We start from the raw sequence: 18,795 nt of genomic DNA, 5'->3' as shown, positions 1-18,795 counted from the left end.
AAAACAAAAAAAAATATTAAAAAAAGGTCCTGCTAATGGAAAGCAGTTACATTCGAGGAAAATTGGTAATTCTACTACGAATACGCTTTTTCCTTTGTTTGAACTTATTCATCAATGACCTCTTACGAATACATCTCACAATAAATATGTACAGTAATATTATTTAAAAAAACAAGAATGCTTAGTTTGTTTTTGTGAGATTTTGCATAAATTCTATACAATCTTTGGGCTATTCTTTCTGAGCCACCCAGTGCGTAACTTTCGAAAATACGGGCTGCACCTGAATGCACCACCAATGCAAACTGTCCCACACCGTCAAAGCAACAAGCTTGACCGGACAAAACGCCCACCGCTGCAGCGCTGTGCGCTCTGATTTACGGGGAAATAGCAGCAAAACCAGGTGTATTTCTCGGGACTGAACGTTGGTCTGGTGAGTGTGTTGTCGGCCGTGAGACGAAAACGATAGTTTTTCGATGTTACTGTGAGATAATTCGGTTCAACTTTTGTCCTGCGCATCAACGACGCAGGTGGAGGGATGTGCGTATTTCAGGATGCTCCGTCTCATGTCCCATCTCGAGGGAGAGGAGCGGAGAAAGTTTGTCTTAAGCCAGAAAGGAAACATATTTGCTGGCCGTTATTCGTCACATGCCTCGCTGAAGGACATGGTCAAAGTCCAAAATGTCCGAGACAGAGCGTCTTATTTCTCGTCTGTTAGCAGCCGGTGAACTGGTCGCAGCATCTGGACAGACGGTCGCTCAGGAGCAGACGGAGGCCTCGTTAGCAAAGAGTTCACTGTTAGCTTCAAGTGCTGTAAAGTCACTTATCACGGTCACCAGAGATACCCAGAGAGATATTATTGTAACAGGGAATTTAAATCATTATTAGAGTTCCTTAAACTGTATTTTCCCCCAGTGTGACAGTGTCATTGACCCAATAATGTTGAAACTGTACTTCATTGTTGTGAGCTGACACCAAGGTGCTGCTGCCAAGTTCAAAACAATTGTTTTTTTTTGTGTTTTTTTTGCCCTCATAATATTCTCTTCAGTCAAATTTCTTTTATTATCATTATAAATATGTACTACATGATGGTCTGACACAGTGAGACTGTAATGCTGTGTACCCTAAATGCTTTATCAGCATGTTTTTCTGTTTAGCCACAGAGGTAACTTATATTGATGTTACGTCATTATTTATCCTATAGCACATTTACAACACCAGCTATTGACCTAAAGTGCCTGCCAATAGGAAAAAAAAATATTGGCATCCTAAATGTATGTACCAAGGTTGAATGCTAGAGCTAAAACTCTACTACATTATCCATACACCACTAAATCCTCACTCGGGTCATGGGTGGCTGGAGTCTATCCCAGCCGACTTAGGGTGAAGGCAGGGGACACCCTGGACAGGTTGCCAGTCTATCACAAGGCTACACTTAGAGACAGACAACCAAGCACACTCACATTCACACCTACGAACAATTTAGAATCACCAATTAACCTCAACATGTTTTTGGACCTTGTGGGAGGAAGCCGGAGAACCTGGAGAGAACCCGCAGAGAACCCACGCTGCACGGGGTGAACATGCAAACACAGAAAGATCCCAGGCGTCCTAACCAGGACATCTTCTAGCTGCGAGGCAACGGTGCTAACCACTGCACCACCTTGCAGCCCCCTACTATATCATCCATCCATTATCTATACACTGCTTAATCCTCACTAGGGTCGCGGTTTGTGACAGCTCTATTGTGAATTCAGCAGCGATGTTTTAGCATAAAAATTAAGAAGCACTAGGAAGTCCTGCTCTTATACACTCATGCATGCCTGTGTCAGCTGTCGTGTAGCGAACTGTTTTATTTCATCCTGTCAATCACAGACACAGAGAGTCTTACAGTTAAAAAAAAGTAAAGAGCAATGTGTCCCTCCATAAACGGCGCCTCAGTGAAACTTTATACAGCATGATTTGATGAACTCCCATTTCCTTCCATTGTTTATTGTAACGTCAGGTACAACATCTCAGAATTCTGGCAAATATAGCCAAAATGTTACACAACTAAAATGGTTCTTAGTTTGTAAACTTGCTGCGAGCTTCTGCGTGTAGCTCACTGATGTTAAGCCCGGTTAGGTATCATGATTAATCCAGCACCCCTTCCCCCACAAAACAAATGATTAATTCACCACTTTTTCCTCACGGATAAACATGATTTACAGTTTTAGATGTGTCCCTGGCTGACAGACACCACAACCTGCACTATTTCCTTTCCACTGAAGGATAATGTATAGATCAATTTTATGGGTCTGAGTGCTTCTCAGCCCATGGCCTCATATTTACAGAACTGAAGCTGTAAGCTCAATTAATGATTCAGAGGTTTATGGTCTGTTCAGTGCTATGAATAATGAAAAAATGTGGTTTGTGATGTAACAAGAGGCGATAGTATTGTCCACTTGGATGCTGCATCACTAACAGTCGGATGTATTCCGACTATTTGATAATGAAAGCATAGCAGACAGAGTTCAGTTTGAAAATATTTAAAATTAAACATTGCAGCGTAGAGACAGAAATGTGGCTTCAGCTTCTTAGTGTGATTCATGTTTTGTTTTTTTTCAGTTACACCCAGAGGCACTTTGAGAGGGTTACTTGATACTACTGTGTGATCAGCTGGGAGTTGTGTGCAACTTGGAGGAGGGCAAATGTGAGAACAATACTTGAGTAACTTTGTTTTATAGCTGATTTGACTTGGTGAGCGTGCAAACTGCTGAAAAATGACTTGATGTTGCTGCTGAGATGTCATGATGCTGACAGGCAGCTGCATCCCTTCGGTAAACATAATTGCTCTGATTACTCTCACTTGCTGTGGCACAGATTTTCTGCAGAGCTGTCAAATGTCATAATAAGCTGGGCTTTGATGCTATTATGTCTGCTCTGCCTGAGTAATTTAGACTACTCGAGTTACCTGGTAGTGTCTGCGTTTGTGTTATTCTCTTATTCCATTTCATTGTCTGTTCCCTCAGATGCCTGCCTGCTATGGCGCATTATATTTGTTGTCATGTGAGGAATCCACACTATCTTATAAATCGTACTTTGTAAGCAGTCAGTTTATCACTTTGTTCCACAGATATTTTGTCATGTATTGATTGTTTTATTTTGCTTCTGCTGTGGGGGGAAATGAAGTTCTGTCAGGACAGTGTGTGTTTCATCAATCATCCACTCCTTTACTATACCTTATCTCTGTTACGCAGGAACACATATGTTGTTTTTTTAAGTGTTTTTTTTTATGGCCTTTGTGGTTGAGGTAAGTGGAGAGAGATAGGAAAGGTAGGGAGAAGGTGTGGTCGGCGAATGAGCATATGTATGTTTTTAACTACAAGTCGACAATTTCATTTTGCAGACTACTTTTGCTTAACTACATTAACGTTAATAGCTTTAAATGTCCTATTATCCTTTGTTTTTATTCAGGAACGCCGCAAATCTGCACATTCAGAGCTGAATCGAAGGAAAGAAGATGTCGGCAGTTTATAAAGAAGACCAGGAAGACTGGCTGACTGTGTGTCTGAAGTACATGCTTTTTGTTTTCAACTTCCTCTTCTGGGTAAGTGCCAGATAGCAAGCAATCATTTGGTGTAAGGTTTTCGTTGCCACTTGGCTGTTTTGTGAATGGAAATCACAATTTTATGCTTTACACACAGTAGTATTGTTTAAATGCTCTTTTAAATGTACAATATGGACGTCTTTTGGTTCAGACCTGTCAAAAGTGACCAAAAATGATTGGCATGAAAGTTTCAAGGATGGTATAACGCGCAGTGAAATGCGTTGTGCACCTGTTTTGACAAAGGGATCAGTAAAGGTTTATCTATGTGTTGTGTTGCAGAGATAGCTACTGAAGTTAGCATGCTAACCAGCGAGCCCTGCCCCTTTTCATCTCACAATACCACTTTGTATCTCAAGAGGTGATAGTGTACGAGTCAATGAGTAGATAGTATACGCATGATGTGGAAAGTAAAACACTGGCCTTACAGTTTCAATGTTTGTGAGTACGTGAGGGTCCATTTGGGCCCAAGTAAATTTTACGATCTCCTTAAGTTTAGGAGCGTCCATATGGGCACCTTCATAGAAGTCCCCTACCCACTGACCGTCCCAGTGGCGACTACACTACAGGGGCAGTGAAGTGTGCAAAATATGTTGATATGACCTACTGTGCATGAACGTAACTAAGTCCTGTCTGCAAACTCCTTCAAGTATGCATCTATGGGCGCCCCTATAGCTCATCTGGTTGAGCGAGCGACCCATGAACAGGGGCTATAGTTCCACGGCGCGGCGTTTGTGAGTTCAACTCCCGCTCGCGACAGTTTGCTGCAAGGTCTCTCCCCATTCTTCCCCCCCTCTTTCCTGTCTCACTCTCTCACTGTCCTGACTAATAAAGGCAAAAACGCCAGAAAAATAATCTTTAAAAAAAAGTAAGCATCTATTACACATCCCAAGGGAGTACAATCAAGGCTTAAGTTAGTGTTGTGTCCACCGGCTGTCAAAGTTTCAGCAATAGGAAGGACCAAAGACCTTGGGGAGAAACATATAATTTTTTCTCATGAGAGGGGTGGACACAAAAAACACAACTCTGTTGAACTATGCTGCCCCTTCTGTTGGTAGTTTTAGTTCATTTTTGAATGTTAATCCTAAATAGTGCACCTTTAAAACTCTAGGTTAATAGACATTAGAGTAAAGAGTCACATAGGAACAGACAGAGGATAAAGGAGAGTTTTAAGTCTTAAAAGGCTGAGCTATGGGCTCGGCCCAAAGTGAGTCATGGATTATTTAGGGCTTGTCAGTGTACGATGGGGAACCGTGCATCAAACCTGCTCTCTGGCACCACACTCTGTTACTGCAGTTCGCTGTTAAAGCCGTATGCTCTTAAAGCTCCTGTGCAGTGTCTTGGCTCACTTGGAAGCATTTTCAAAGTCTGAGACACAGTCAAAGAAAGGATTTTGAGTCAAGAGAAAAATCTGTGTGTGGGAGAGGTTAAAGAGAGAAAAGGGATCGAGTGTTATCTTTAGGCTTCAGTTAATGCTCTGTCACCCCCTTACAACTCACCTCTTGAGGAAACACTGTATCCCTCTCCTCTGTCGGGCAATTCTTCATATTTTCCTCACACCATCTCCCCCTCCCACTGCACCATCACAACATGCATCAATCTTGGAAGCAGTACATCTTTTGTCAGGGCCGTGCCGCTCTGACCTCTGCTGTCCTCATAATTTGTTTCTTATGATACTGATAACATGCCAGTCAGCAGCCTTTTTCAATTTGAACTGACTGCAAGTTGATTTGTTTGTATGCAATCTAAAAACATTATATAGTCTCTTTTCATCTACTTTTTTCTTTGATGAGACAAAACTTTTAGCTTGTCATCTAGTTAAATATTAAATCTGTAATCATGCAAAATGTGGATTGCATATCAGTGTTTGTTGTTTTTTTTTTTTTTTTGTCAGACTACAAAACATTTAGTGCCCTGCTGTGACTGAATAAGAGAAAATAATGAACACTGCATCTTATAAATACTGATAAAGTTTGTACAACTATACACTTTGGTAAGGATGCAGTGGGTTGGATTAGGCACCCATGCTAGTTTGGGATTTTGGTTGTTGATACTGACTTTTATATATATATTTAATCTTTCATGTGAACAACTGTAGTAAAGACATTACAGAAGAAAGATTCATAAAGATTCCCAGCCGGATCCGAACTGGGAAAGTATTGGCCCTTGCTTGGCAGCCCACTTTAAAACATTTCAGAGACATGTCAGTTCATTTTAATTCAGTTTACTTCCTTGTTGAACATAAAGTGAAAGTATATTCTAGTTTGAGAAGAGTCGTCTCTTTTCTTGCCCTGTATATATCCAAGTAGTGCCTCCTTGGATGGGCATGTGTTGCTGTGACTAAGAGGCTCTTGCTTTTGACGGAAATGGATGGGAGGATGAAGGGGGAGACACACTCTTTGGCATTTCCTATTTGTCCGCTTGCGCAACTCATGAGATGAGAAGAACAGATCTGGTCGCCACCCCGGGTCGCTCATTCAGGATTGTTTGTTAGGAAGTGGTCGTCATGTCCTGATCAGATCTCTGTGGTCTCACTGCTCCTGTGGCTGTTATTTATTATGTTCGGCCACTTTCTCTTTTTTCTCTTTCTGTTTCCTCTCAAGCCTCTTTTATGCTCCTTTTCTCACCCTTCCACCGCCCTGTTATGCTGCTTTTAACTCTGACTCAGCTCGCAGCATTGAACTCACTTCCTATGTGTCATTTCATGTACAAAAAGGGCTATGTTTGTCTTTTTTTGCATTGATGGTCTTTTATTTCTTTGTAATTAAACTGACATGACACACACATATTCCCTTTCTCTGCTCAAGCCATATCGCCACCTTTTTCCCATTTTATGACTCATGATTATGTGTTTATGCATATACACTTTTTTACCTTTGTAAACTTTAGCTCCAGTCATAATCTTGCTCTTTACCTTTATACACTGATATCGTTCTCACCTCACCCACCACCTCCTCTCCTCTTCTCCCCCTTTCTTTTCCAGATGGGTGGAGCTGCTGTCTTGGGTGTAGGAGTCTGGACACTTGTGGAGAAGAGCGACTACCTGAGTCTGCTGGCCTCCAGCACGTTTGCTGTCTCGGCATATATCCTCATCCTGGCTGGCAGCCTGGTGGTTGTTACGGGCTTTTTGGGCTGTTGTGCTGTCATCCGGGAACAGAGAAGCTGTCTATCCACGGTGAGACTTGAGAGACAAGAGACTAACGGGGATCCTGCTGAGGTCCCTGCCTTTACTTGTAGTTGGGGTAGATATGTGGGTGTGGGTAGATTATATAGTACTTTATGTACCTAGTCACATGTGTAGGGGGGTGAAGGGTAATTATGACTCACTTGGTTAAAAACTCTTTTTTTATGCCGTTACAAAATCAAAGATTTTATTAACAGACAAACCTGCTTGTTAAACGGGTAACAATTTATGCCAATTCTAAGTTTTCTTAAACTGCGAAAGTCCAGGTAGCAGTTTATTCTCAAGAAGATATTTTTCACCATATTTTGCAAAGTAGAGAAATAAATTCTGCAAAGTACAGATCCAGCCAACCGGGAGACAGACCAGGAACTCTGGGGATTTTTGCCAGTGTGGTATGCACCATAACCATTTGGCTATTGAGTCACCCAATTAATTCTACAATAAGAAGCAGCAAATAGACAAACAGTGGCCAGTGACAGAACACGGCATTTTTACTGGGAATCTATTGGAGTGTGTGTTGTGTTTTTTTTTTTGTAAAGAGCACTGCCATATTTGGTTTGCATTGGAGCTGATTTGATTTAGTAAAAATATCTAATTGCGATTTGAGTTGTGATATAGTTTTTAAAAGTCAAGCTTCAGTCCAATGTACTCTGTTGAAGATTTAAATCATTTGATGAAGCGCTACCACATGAGATACCATCAACTGTCACACGTGGATGACAACATGAATTTCTAAAACCCCTGACGAGACGGTTTAAACTCTTGTGTGCTGCACAACATATATCCTAAATTGCAGCCTTTGTTAATTGCATTGTTTCAAGATGTGGTTTTGATTTGACTTCATTTAGTTGTTAAGCCCTGTTGTGCATTTGGAAAAAACAAAATGTGTCTACTTCTTAATTTCACAATATATATTATAGTATTGTATTCATATATTCTTACAGCTTGCATATAAGAATTTTTTTATACTTTTCGACTTTTAATTTGCCAGAAATAATACAAGATACGCATCAGTGAACATGAGTCACACTGCCAGGACTAAAGGGGTGTCCTAAGTCATACCACTTGTAGAGGCTTTTAAATCAAGGTACAAATTAGTTTCAATACATTGAAAACAAACATTTCAATATAGAAGGGCTGGTTTTATGTTTTTATCACGTGTTGCATGGCTGTGCAGTATTTCTACCGTCCAGTGTACACCAGACACACTATGTCATCCGTTATGTAATAATAACAATGCTGATGGTCCGGTCTACTGGTTAGCGGTCCAAGATCGTCAGGTCCACTCTGAAAGGCTAGATGCTCGCCCACATGTCCAGCAAAGTTTGATTTCTCGTCATAATAATTGCATAACACCTGCACGACACAACATGGAACTCATCTGTACTAAACCAGGGCTAAGGTCGATCAGTAGATGCTGACAAATGGCTCTGACGCGGACCTTGCTGTCCTCATTATTTTACAGAGACAGGGCCCAGTGGGAAAGAAGCAGGCGGGAGGTGAACGTTCACTGCCGCAGGACTATTTATAGGTCTGTCTATCTACTGCTGATGGATGGAGCAATAGGAGAGAAAAAGGGGCTCGCAGGAGTGAATAGGCGGATGTGTAGACGTTTTAAATCTGAGGTGCAGTTTGGTACACTATCAACTGCATAGATGCGCTATTTAGAGATTCGTTTTGGGAGATTAATGACTGATGATAGCATGAACAGTAAGTGTGAGTAAAGAAGGGGCGAGGTTAGCATTTTGTGTGGGCAGCAGGCACACAGAGGATGGAGTGTTTTATGAAATCTTGTAACCAAGAGATACACAGCAGGCTGTGTTTCTGCATGACACTATTACTGTGATAACCACAAAACAGACTGTTTAAGTGTGTTCAAACATGATTGTTGCCCTGCAGCCATTTGTTACGAATAGTTTGCCATCACTTTGTTTGGTACGTTGTGCAATAGTTTTAAGTGAAGTAGCAGTGATGCTGTGGTGACAGTCTTGTTGTGTTTGTTGGTACAGGCCATGTCTGTGATGGGCATTTTATGAACAATAAAAAGCTTGTGTTATAACCAGCTGTGACGGCGTGAATGTTATTGTGTTCACCTTGCGAGTTTGTGTGTGTTGATCTGTCACAGTGGCAAACTGTGGTGCTGGAGAGTCCACACCTGCTGCAGGGAGAACCACCACAAAGGCAGTTTGAAGCACTTTAGCAGGTGTTGATGTGTTTGTCTGAATGTCTCCGGGTAGATTTTGTCAACTCAATAGTGTCGCAACTATGCAAGACTCACTCACAAAACTTTACAAGCATGTAGTTGGGATCAAAATGAAGGCCGAGTGCAAACATCAATCAATTAACCAATCAATCAGACTTTATTTATCTTTTATATAAGATGGGTGTTGTCTGACCCATAAGTACTTACATAATCGTAATACTCCTGGATCAGAACGTCTGCCTGCTCTGAGGCTTTGTGGGTCTTTTGGGGCGTTTTTCTCATTTTTCAGCCATTTTCATCTTTTTCATGTTACTGCCTGCTCCTGTAAATAATAGCGCTAATGGATTGGAGCGTAGCGTGTCGTTGTGATGGTCTCTAGGTTGAGTCGCAACGCGCTGTCAGAGCACTGTATGTGTAGGCAATGTGTTTGCTCCATAGTTTACATAACTACGCTCTACATTTCAGCACACACAATAGTGCCTGTCATTAAGGATGAAGCTTACAATTACAACAACTATTGTTTGTTTTTGGTTGACAGCTTTATTTTTAGCTGCTAAGGTATGGATTTAGAGCTGTTAATTACACTAATCTGATGTCTGATTTCTTGTTTTTTTCTTGAATACAAATGATGTTTATGCTGTGATGACGGTTAATTATTAAATCACCTTCCTTTTGTTTTAGCCGAGATGGGGTTTCGAAGTTGATTACGACAGATAATGGAATCAGTCGCAATCTGTGTGGAGAACTCCTTAAAAGATGCCTGCGAGAAATCCGATTCTCCAGCCTGTCAAATTGCTTTCTGGTTGTCTCACTTCATGCAGCATTGCCATCTGTGTTGGACGTGACAGATGCGGGACAATGACAGTTGATGGAAGTTTATATTGAGCCATCACAACTTGAGTTAGCGACGAGTTAGTTCAGGCAACAACTGTGCTGATGATTCTGAAGCTGAAATATCTGGATGAATTGAAAGCTCAAGTATGTTGAATTTCTCCCTTCATTTCTTTCCTTCTGTCCTATTTCTCATCCACAGTATTTCTTTTTCCTGCTGTTGATCTTCTTGATTGAACTTGTGGCTGGAGTGCTGGCATACGTGTACTACCAGAGGGTAAGTGATCTCTGCTCTGTATCTTCCTGTAGTTTAGTGGTGCTCTACAGTTAAGATCCAAGCTGCTCAAGCATTTGCAGTTGTTGAACTTAAAGCCAAAAAAGACATATTTCTTTAAAATATTATTTATGGGTAGCTTTGCTTAGAGAATGTTCTGATTGCTTCTTTGAATGTCAGTTGTTTTGTTTTTTTTGTCCCCCTTCTGGGTGCTTGGAAGAGCAACACCTGCAAAATAGCCAAAGCTCTGCAGTGAAGAGAAGTTTAAGCATGCTCAATTATGATAGCAGTACGAAAGTAAGCCAAAGGCTAAAAATATACAGAGTGTTTTTTGTTTATTCTCAAGTGCACTTGCTTGACATCTTTTTGGCCCACCTTGATGTTGCTTCATTTTCCTTATGTGTAGTGAGGCTGGTGTTTATGGCTTCTTCTTCTGCAAGATCTTGCTCCGAAAAAACAAAATGACAACATAGTAGATAAGATTGCATTAAGGAAAATAAAATAAGTATGCTAAAATAAGACTAGAACAGAAAAGTAAAAAGTAATGCTGGCAACGACACTGAGGTTGTAACTAATGTCACATGATGATGACATATTGTACATGAACTTGAAATGTTATACGTGACAGTGAAATATTGCAAATAAGCAGCATTTCTGCATAGAAAATAAAATGTTTATCCTTTTGTAATGTGTAAAAGCAGAAAAGGAAACATTTTATAGTGCAGTTAGCAGGTTTTAATCTTTTTTTTTTTTTTTAAGTTCCTAAAGTATTTACATAAAGGGTTCACAGTCTATAGGAAAATCAATGGAGTACAAAATACTTGATGCTAAAAGTACAAAAAACAAACCTTATCAAGCAAAAACAACCACGAGACAGAGTGTGCGACTGGGCCGGACAGTTTTAAAGGTTTCACAACACAGCAACTTACGGGAGCCTCCTCCGTCGACCTGGCTGACTGGAGTTTATCCAGTGCACAGTTCTTAGCGTCCTGTTATCTCCCAAACATCTGCCTGTCAGTCAGCTACAACTGTGAAGAACACAATGTTATCTGTGTGCAAGCTTAGAGATTTATTATAATGGAAAGGGTTCAGAACAGGATAGAATCACTTGAAAGATAAGGGTTCTCATCATCTCTCTGTTGTCTCTACTGTGTGTGTGTGTGTTTGTGGGTATTACTCATTTTGTGAGGACCTAAATCTCTTCAAACTGTCACAATATGGGAAAAGAAGACAGTTTATGGTGTAAACCTTGAAGTTCTAAGGTGAGAACCTGTTTTAAGGTTAGCTTAAAGTTATGGTAAGGGTAATAGATAGACAAGTAGTATTTAGGGTTAAGGTTAAAGTCAGACAGTGTGTGTACATGCACACAAATTTATACAGACATCAAAGGTTATATTTATAGTCTATTTCTTACAATGTGCTGTTCCTCCTCCTTTGCACAGCACTCACAGATGCACGGTAGATGTTACCTGACTATCATGCCTTAATCCTCCCACTCACTTCAACACTCCCTTTTATAGTCTTTGCTCCTATGATTTTTCGCAGCCCTGTTCTGTGTGTACTTGATGTGTTCCATATGTGATAATAAATTAGACAGCTTGTGTTGTGGTTACAAAATAAATTTTTTTTCCTCCCTCCTAAAAACTACACCCGCCCTAAGCCATCCCACCATCTCTGCCTCAAAGACACTGTTTCTCGCTGTGTTTATCTGCTGTCTCTCTCTTTGTTCTTCATTTCCAGCTGAGTGAGGAGCTGAAGCAGCATCTCAACCACACTATGACAGAGAACTACGCTCAGCCAGGGAAGCAGGCTATCACATTAGCTGTGGACAGACTCCAGCAGGATGTATGGAATATATTTACACAATCATCCTGTGTGTTGTATATGTAGTGCCCTTTTCAGTAAGCATGGTCAAGTGTATGTGTAGTCGTCACACATTTATTTTTCATTACTCAGTCTGTAGTTGTGATATATGATGTAGTTTAAAAGTATGCTGAGAGGCAGTAGAAGACATTTCTTATTGTTTTTCGTTAGGGATTACACAACAACATCGTTCCAAAAGTGACAAGTGAAATAGCAAGAGTTAAAATAAGGGAAAAGAATGTTTGTAGACAGTTTACTTAATATTTAAGTCGGATGGTGGTCTTAGCTTAATAATACATTAAACCACCAAATCTGAGAAGATATTAGAATCCAAAGGAGGGATGTGTGCTTTTGTTAAGGTGCTGTGACATTATGAAACCGTCAGTTTCCTCTTTCTGCCTCTCCAGTTCAAGTGCTGTGGCAGCAACAACTACAATGACTGGACGCAGAGCGTGTACGTGTCATTAGGGCAGGCAGACGGCCGGGTGGTGCCTGACAGCTGCTGTAAGACCATCACCCCTCACTGTGGCAGGAGAGACCACCCCTCCAACATCTACAAGGTGGAGGTCAGTGGATTACACACTTGTGGAAAATAGCTAAATGACAGCAACCATTTTCAGCCTAACTCTTGGGCAAGTATCACATCGAATGTGTTAACATTTCTACTACAGGTTTAGACAAAATAGTCTACAGTTATCACTTTTAGAATTTTTTTTGGAAGTGTTCCAATATAACAGTGGTTCCTTGATGGATTATCGAACTGCTGAGTGATTATAAGAACAAGTTACATCTTGTTTTGACAGGACAGTTTATAAAATAAGTCACTACCCGTATCCATTCCAGAGATATAGATATCAAATGAAAGGCTTTGTGATCATAGACGACAGATAAGACCCCAGAGACACAGAGAAGATGGAGGGAGTTACATTACCAATCACTGTTTGTTGGCAATGGTCAAAGCCAAACAATCTTGTCCGCTTGTTCAGGGTGCACATGTGCTTTTCCTCATCCAAATGCCATCTTATTTGTTGCAGACAAAACACTCTACAACAAGAAAGATGACTTGTTCATCATGAGGCCTTCCTCAGGCTTTTTCTCAGCTTTGTTTGTTTTGTTTGTAAGCATGATTGCACAGTTTCAAATTGAGTTCCGTACCCACAAAAAAAGCTCTACGTGAACAATGATTGGTTTGTTTGGTACACAAGTGTGCTAAACCAAAAAGCCAGCACTGAAATTATTTGTTACAAATACAATACATGTGTCGTTACACCCCCAATGCAAACACATCATTACACAACTTTATCTTCAACTTTTTATTGAATCCAAAAGTCCTCAAGATGACAAATTCTATTAATGGGAGGATTTGTACCAGTATACAGTGGACAGCTCTATTCTAAAGGTTAAAGATGATGCTTGGAAGGTTGAAGTGCTGCCTTTTAACAATCTCTTTAATGATTACTTTAACATATAATAATATAAATATGGAGGTATTAATTTAAGAGATCTTGTGTCCCCTTTTTAAATTTGAAATTCATTTAATTCCTTTTTTAGATTCAGTTTGCTAAAATACATGAGAGGACACCAAATACATTTAAGTTCAACAATATTTTAAGACCAAAGTGTTTACTGGACTTCGCTCGCTGATATAAAACAATGTCACTGGACTACTAAAGAGATTTTCCCTTGTCCTGATGTTTCACTTCCTAAAACAAAATAGAAAGAAACACAGGAAAGCAAGAGTAGTTTGAAACTTTACTCTGATCGAATGAATGAATAAACAATGAGGTTTTGAATGCTTATCCATGCTGCACAGAGGATGTTTTCCCACCTTCTTGTGCCAAACCCTTCACTTTCCCCTCTTATCACTCACAATGTGCTGCCTGCATCACGTGAAAATGTACTTAAGATAAATAGGCTAGGTAGCCGAGCTTTAATAAACCCACACATTTCCTGCAGCATGTGCTCTTGTTTGCTGCAGATATGTAGATATTCGCCATGCAGTATTACAGAGGAAGTGAGCTTTTAAGAGTGTGCGATCTGATCTGATATGTTTTGTCTATAATGTGACGCCTAACTTTTTACTCCTGCAGGGTGGTTGCATAACTAAACTGGAGCAGTTCCTGGCGGACCACCTCCTGGTCATCGGTGCCGTGGGCATAGGAGTAGCCTGCCTGCAGGTACGTACAACACGATGCGTAGTTCAGACAGTAGCTGAAGAAGCAGACCACAGTCCTGCTGTCTTCATGCTGAGTAATCTGTCCTAAAAGTATTATTTTATCATAAATGAGAAGCTGCTCCTTCCTTTGTAAATGAAATGCTGCCCTTTGTTGAATAGAACCTTACAAAACCCAGGCAGATGGGTTTTTAATCTTTCCATTTCTGAAAATGAACCATGGCAGCTCAACAACCTCTAAATGGACACTTCTTTTCATCCCATCCAAGCCTTTCTGTCATCATTATCTGATTTTGCTCATTCCTGTTATTTGATTTGTCCCAGTCTGAGATGGACTCAAGCTTTTAAGCCTCGCAGATAAATATATATTTATACTGTATATTTTTTGCAGGCTGGCAACCCTTGCACAATGTGGCTTTGCACTTCTGTGTAAGTAACTAAAAGGAAAGCTGAGACGAAACAAACCTGATTGTTTCGGTATTTCTGGACTGTTAGGCCCTTCAATGGCCACCATTTTGCTCAGCTTTAATTAGGCACCAGGGAACTTAGAATAAAAAAGACATGAGGCCAGAATCTTTCTACCATAATTATCGAGACTTGCAACAGCAAAAGATGAGAGCTGACCAGTCGTATAATCTCTGCGATGCTTTCTGCCGCTGAGAAAGGAATTTTAGAACAACGCTTTCCATTTGCTGTTGCTGCATCGCAATCATTGTTTTTCATCTCCAAATGATCTGAAGGGACTGAACATTAAAGTGTTATGTGACTCTTATTAGTGTCATTAAACACTTTCTGAATAAATCAAAGCAAATATTTGCTTTCTTTTTGTGCGGTAGCCTTCATGTCTCGTCCAGTCTGTCTTGATGTTGTGTACTTTCTTCTCTGTCATACTGACTGAACTTTTATGTCTGTTTAAATGTGCGTTACATTAGCTGTAGTTTTTATACCTATTGCATTAACTATATGTATTTGTCCTGTGCCACACTAATCTGTCTTTTATACGTTGTACTGTATGTCTTCATGTGTGTGTTTGGTGTTGCTGTAGCTGGCCGGGGCGCTCTTGACAGCCTGCTTTATCTATCTACTCTATAAAGAAGAGGAAGAGGCCTTTGGTGCATTGTAATTTGGCTCTAGAGTGCCTTGGTGGTTTAATCAAATGGAGAGAAAAGGTTGGAGGGCATTGTGGATATTTGATATTTTACTGCACATTTGTCATTGTGTTACTGCCTGCTACGTGCTAAACGTGAAATCTACAGTCTGCATGTATACTGAATGAACATGTACACGTTCTTACGCGATCTTTGCACTGTGTGAAGCTTGCAGCTGCCTGGCTTTGGCTGTATATTACAGATTGTTGCTATGCATGTAATGATAATGGGCTGTTGCGGGTGATAAGGCTGTGACAACTTGAGAAAGGTCAAGCACATCCTGAGAATGGCTTGATTAATCACAAGTGAGCTGCTTGTGCACAGTGCTGTGGTTTGCAAGAGCCATGATCTGAATCTTGACACAGCACTGCTTCATTCTGTAAAGTACCTGCGATGGCAGGAAAAGAAAAAAGGCTTCAGTGAAATGTATGTATATCATATATAGCTAGGTTTTGCTGTACATTCCTGAAGCTTATTGTTAAGCTTCATTTTATTTTTAGAGAGAGGACAACTGGGTGTGGAGGTGGATATAGTATGCAAATTTTAGATAATTTTTATCAAAAATTTGATTCCGATCTTTACAAAAGTTGAAAGCAGGAGAAGTTGCATAACCTAAGTTTAATAAAAGTACTGAAATTGAAAGATAATGCGCCATACAAGTCTTATGTTTACCTTTTTTTTTTTTCATACCAAAACCTCCATCACATTACCGTTCAGGAAGATCATTAGTGCTGTTGCTATAGTTACTTGAAATCTAAAATAGATGAATCTACCAGAACATTCTTGAATAGAGACACAGTTATTTATGTTGTCCAGATATAGAATTCTGCCATCCAGCTAGATGACATGTGTCGGTCTAGATTTCTTTTAACGCTGTTACATCATAGTTTTTAATATCTCCTGTCTTCCTAAATTAGGCGTCGGGCAAACAAAAAAATCACAGAGGCGTATTGTTTCACCTTTCCACCTGTGAGCCAAAACGTCAGTCATCCTCTGTGCTTCTACATGCCTGCCACTGGTGGTTGAGAAGAGAGAGAAAAATTGTGGAACTTGCTCAGAGACAGAAAGTGATGAGTCAATACACAATGCCTACTCACTTGATAAGCCTTTCTCAGAGGGCTTTTAGAGACTCAGAGATGGAATCTGGGCATTTGCCCGTGAATCCATCAAGCCTAGTAGGCCAGTGGCTACAGTCAATGTCTGCTCCTGCTGCTCCAACTTTGTTTTCAGACCTTTTCTGTTTCTGTCGTCACATGTAGTGGTGCTTCTACAAATCATATCATGTCGGTTCTTTATGGTTCTACGTACAACTATGAGCTCACCTGAGTGTCAAACGATGACAGTATCTGATCATGCTTATGTATAAATGTAGAGATGTGGAAAGATGAATTTGAAAAAATGGCATCACTTAATTTTACAGCATTCATACACGTTTTTTTTGTTTATAGGACCTTCATATTGGAATACTTTCTTTTATTACATCAACATAAATTGAAGGCTGCAGTTTTGAACCCACACTCTAGCAAGATATTTCTTGCTAAAAACCACTTGTCTTCAGTAGTTGAGTGTAACTTTTCTCAAAAAAAGTTATTATGTTTGTTAATGTGGTTTTCTTTGGGGAGCTAGTACACACAACATGAGAGTTTCTGTTGCTGATGCCCTTGTGGTCTAATACAATACAAACAGAAGCAAATACTGGATAAATTCCATTTCCAATTCTAAATGTAAGTAGAAGTCATGTACACTGGATGCAGAGTTAATTTTAGTTTGGAGACCTTTAGCTCTGAAGAAAACTAAGAATTCTAAGATTAATATTTATGCATGAATCTGCTTTTTCACGTCACCCGCAGCTTCGTTTTGTTGCTGTTTATGCCAGTCTGTGTTGACACATGGTGCTGCAATAAAGGCTGCTTGACTCCTGACATCCCCATAGTAACCAGTTGCATATCTTCCAGCGTTGTCTTAACCTCTTAGCCTTTAACCCTTCTCTACCCTGCAGCCCGTAGCATTCAGGCTTCCTGCAGTCTTCCATGGTGACTGAGCCGCACTCTTTGACCTAACACTTCCTGTTTTCAGATCTGCGGGATGGTGTTCACCTGCTGCTTGTACAGAAGGATCAAGATGGAGCCGTACTGAGCACACCAGGCCTCCAACACAACGTCTTCAACAGGCAGATGGAACGTGGCTTGCTGACAACTAACTTTGACCTCTGAATTTTGACCTTCTAATTTAAGCCTCGTGCACATACATGGCTCCGATCACCGACCTTACAGTCAGAAACAAATATTTTTGTAAACTCACATGCAGGCTAGTGAATTTCTGTTATTTGACTGTGATCTAGGCTAAATGCGATTAGATCACAGCTGAGGTTTAGGCCTTGTCCACATGTACTTTGGCATTTTTCAAAAAACATTTTTTTCCCCGATGTGTTCTGCCTTTTGAAGTAGAGTGTCCCTCCCACTGTGTCCTTCTGGCTGATGGTGCTAACATTGCTAACAGCGCTTTATACATGTTTAATGACACATGTACAGTTACTGTTGCCCTACATGTAGGATATAGAGGAACAGAGAAATCAAAATTAGTCCATACATGTATACTTGGTAAATGTTCTGCACCTAAATGGAGCTTTTTGAACATTAGCTAGGTTCTGCTAAGTGCCTCATAATAGCTGTGCCTAAATTTAGGGGCTGCATCCCTTGAAGGCCTTCATGAAATGCAAAAATTAAATCAAACATTTCTAAATTTGATGGTTTGGCCTATGAAGGACTTCCCACAGCTCAACACCTGTCACCTAGCAACATTGACAGCCGAAGCTGACAGCTGGGACAAAAGCTGAGACTTCAGTTGTTTTGTCCACCAAATTGTCAGAAATGCAACCTGTGTGCAATGAATCGTGGAAAAAGACGAATCCACCCTTTTGAATCCTTGGCAACCTTGGAAGAGAAGGACACATTTACTTCCATTTGAAGGAGTCTTTGAAATGGGACACTTTCGTCACATCACTGTGATGCATTCAGTCTTGGAATGCTGCCTTAGAGGGATGCAGGCCTGAATTGTGACACAACTAATGTGTTCCTCATTCACACACACAAATAGCAGATCTGCCACCATTGGGATCAACTTGCCCAGGGACACTTTAGCGAATGGGGGTACGGGGGATAGGGCCATCAACCTTGTTGTTGGTCGACAATGCGCTGTACCACCTGAGCCACGCCTGCCCCCTTCTTTAATCCACCATTGTTGGTAACCTGCCAGAACCCGTTTTTCCCAGGCTTCTGATTGTCCAACATGGCTTTAGAGTCAGAGCTACGTTGCCGTCTGTTGGTTTCGCATCTCCTGACACTGCTGCAGTTTTCATGTGGGCAGAGCTTTTCATTAAACAGTGCTCGTGTTGACAGGAGGAAGCACCAGTTTAAACAACACCTGTGTATGTGTGGACGAGGCCTTAGATGCATGCTTTAACTTGAGCAGGACTAAACAAAGGGAAGTAAATAACTGATACAAACATTCTATGCAACTAATGCAAACTCATTTAG

The 18,795-nt window shown here is 40.6% G+C and overlaps 1 protein-coding gene across 1 annotated transcript; it reads left to right on the top strand.

The window, feature by feature from the left end:
• The first annotated feature begins 335 nt into the window (after nucleotides 1-335).
• On the top strand, nucleotides 336-18,241 carry tspan11 (tetraspanin 11). Its single transcript, XM_008292820.1, has 8 exons — nucleotides 336-430; nucleotides 3,454-3,586; nucleotides 6,567-6,758; nucleotides 10,004-10,078; nucleotides 11,816-11,920; nucleotides 12,346-12,504; nucleotides 14,029-14,115; nucleotides 17,336-18,241. The coding sequence occupies exons 2-8, from the start codon at nucleotides 3,500-3,502 to the stop codon at nucleotides 17,393-17,395; spliced, it is 765 nt and encodes a 254-aa protein (XP_008291042.1). The 5' UTR covers nucleotides 336-430; nucleotides 3,454-3,499; the 3' UTR covers nucleotides 17,396-18,241.
• Nucleotides 18,242-18,795: the final 554 nt, after the last annotated feature.

Source organism: Stegastes partitus, unplaced genomic scaffold, assembly GCF_000690725.1.
Source record: "Stegastes partitus isolate 25-593 unplaced genomic scaffold, Stegastes_partitus-1.0.2 Scaffold836, whole genome shotgun sequence".
NCBI classification, from domain to species: Eukaryota; Metazoa; Chordata; class Actinopteri; family Pomacentridae; genus Stegastes; species Stegastes partitus.
Note: the sequence above shows the minus strand (reverse complement) of the source record. Positions and strands in the feature narration are given on the sequence as shown.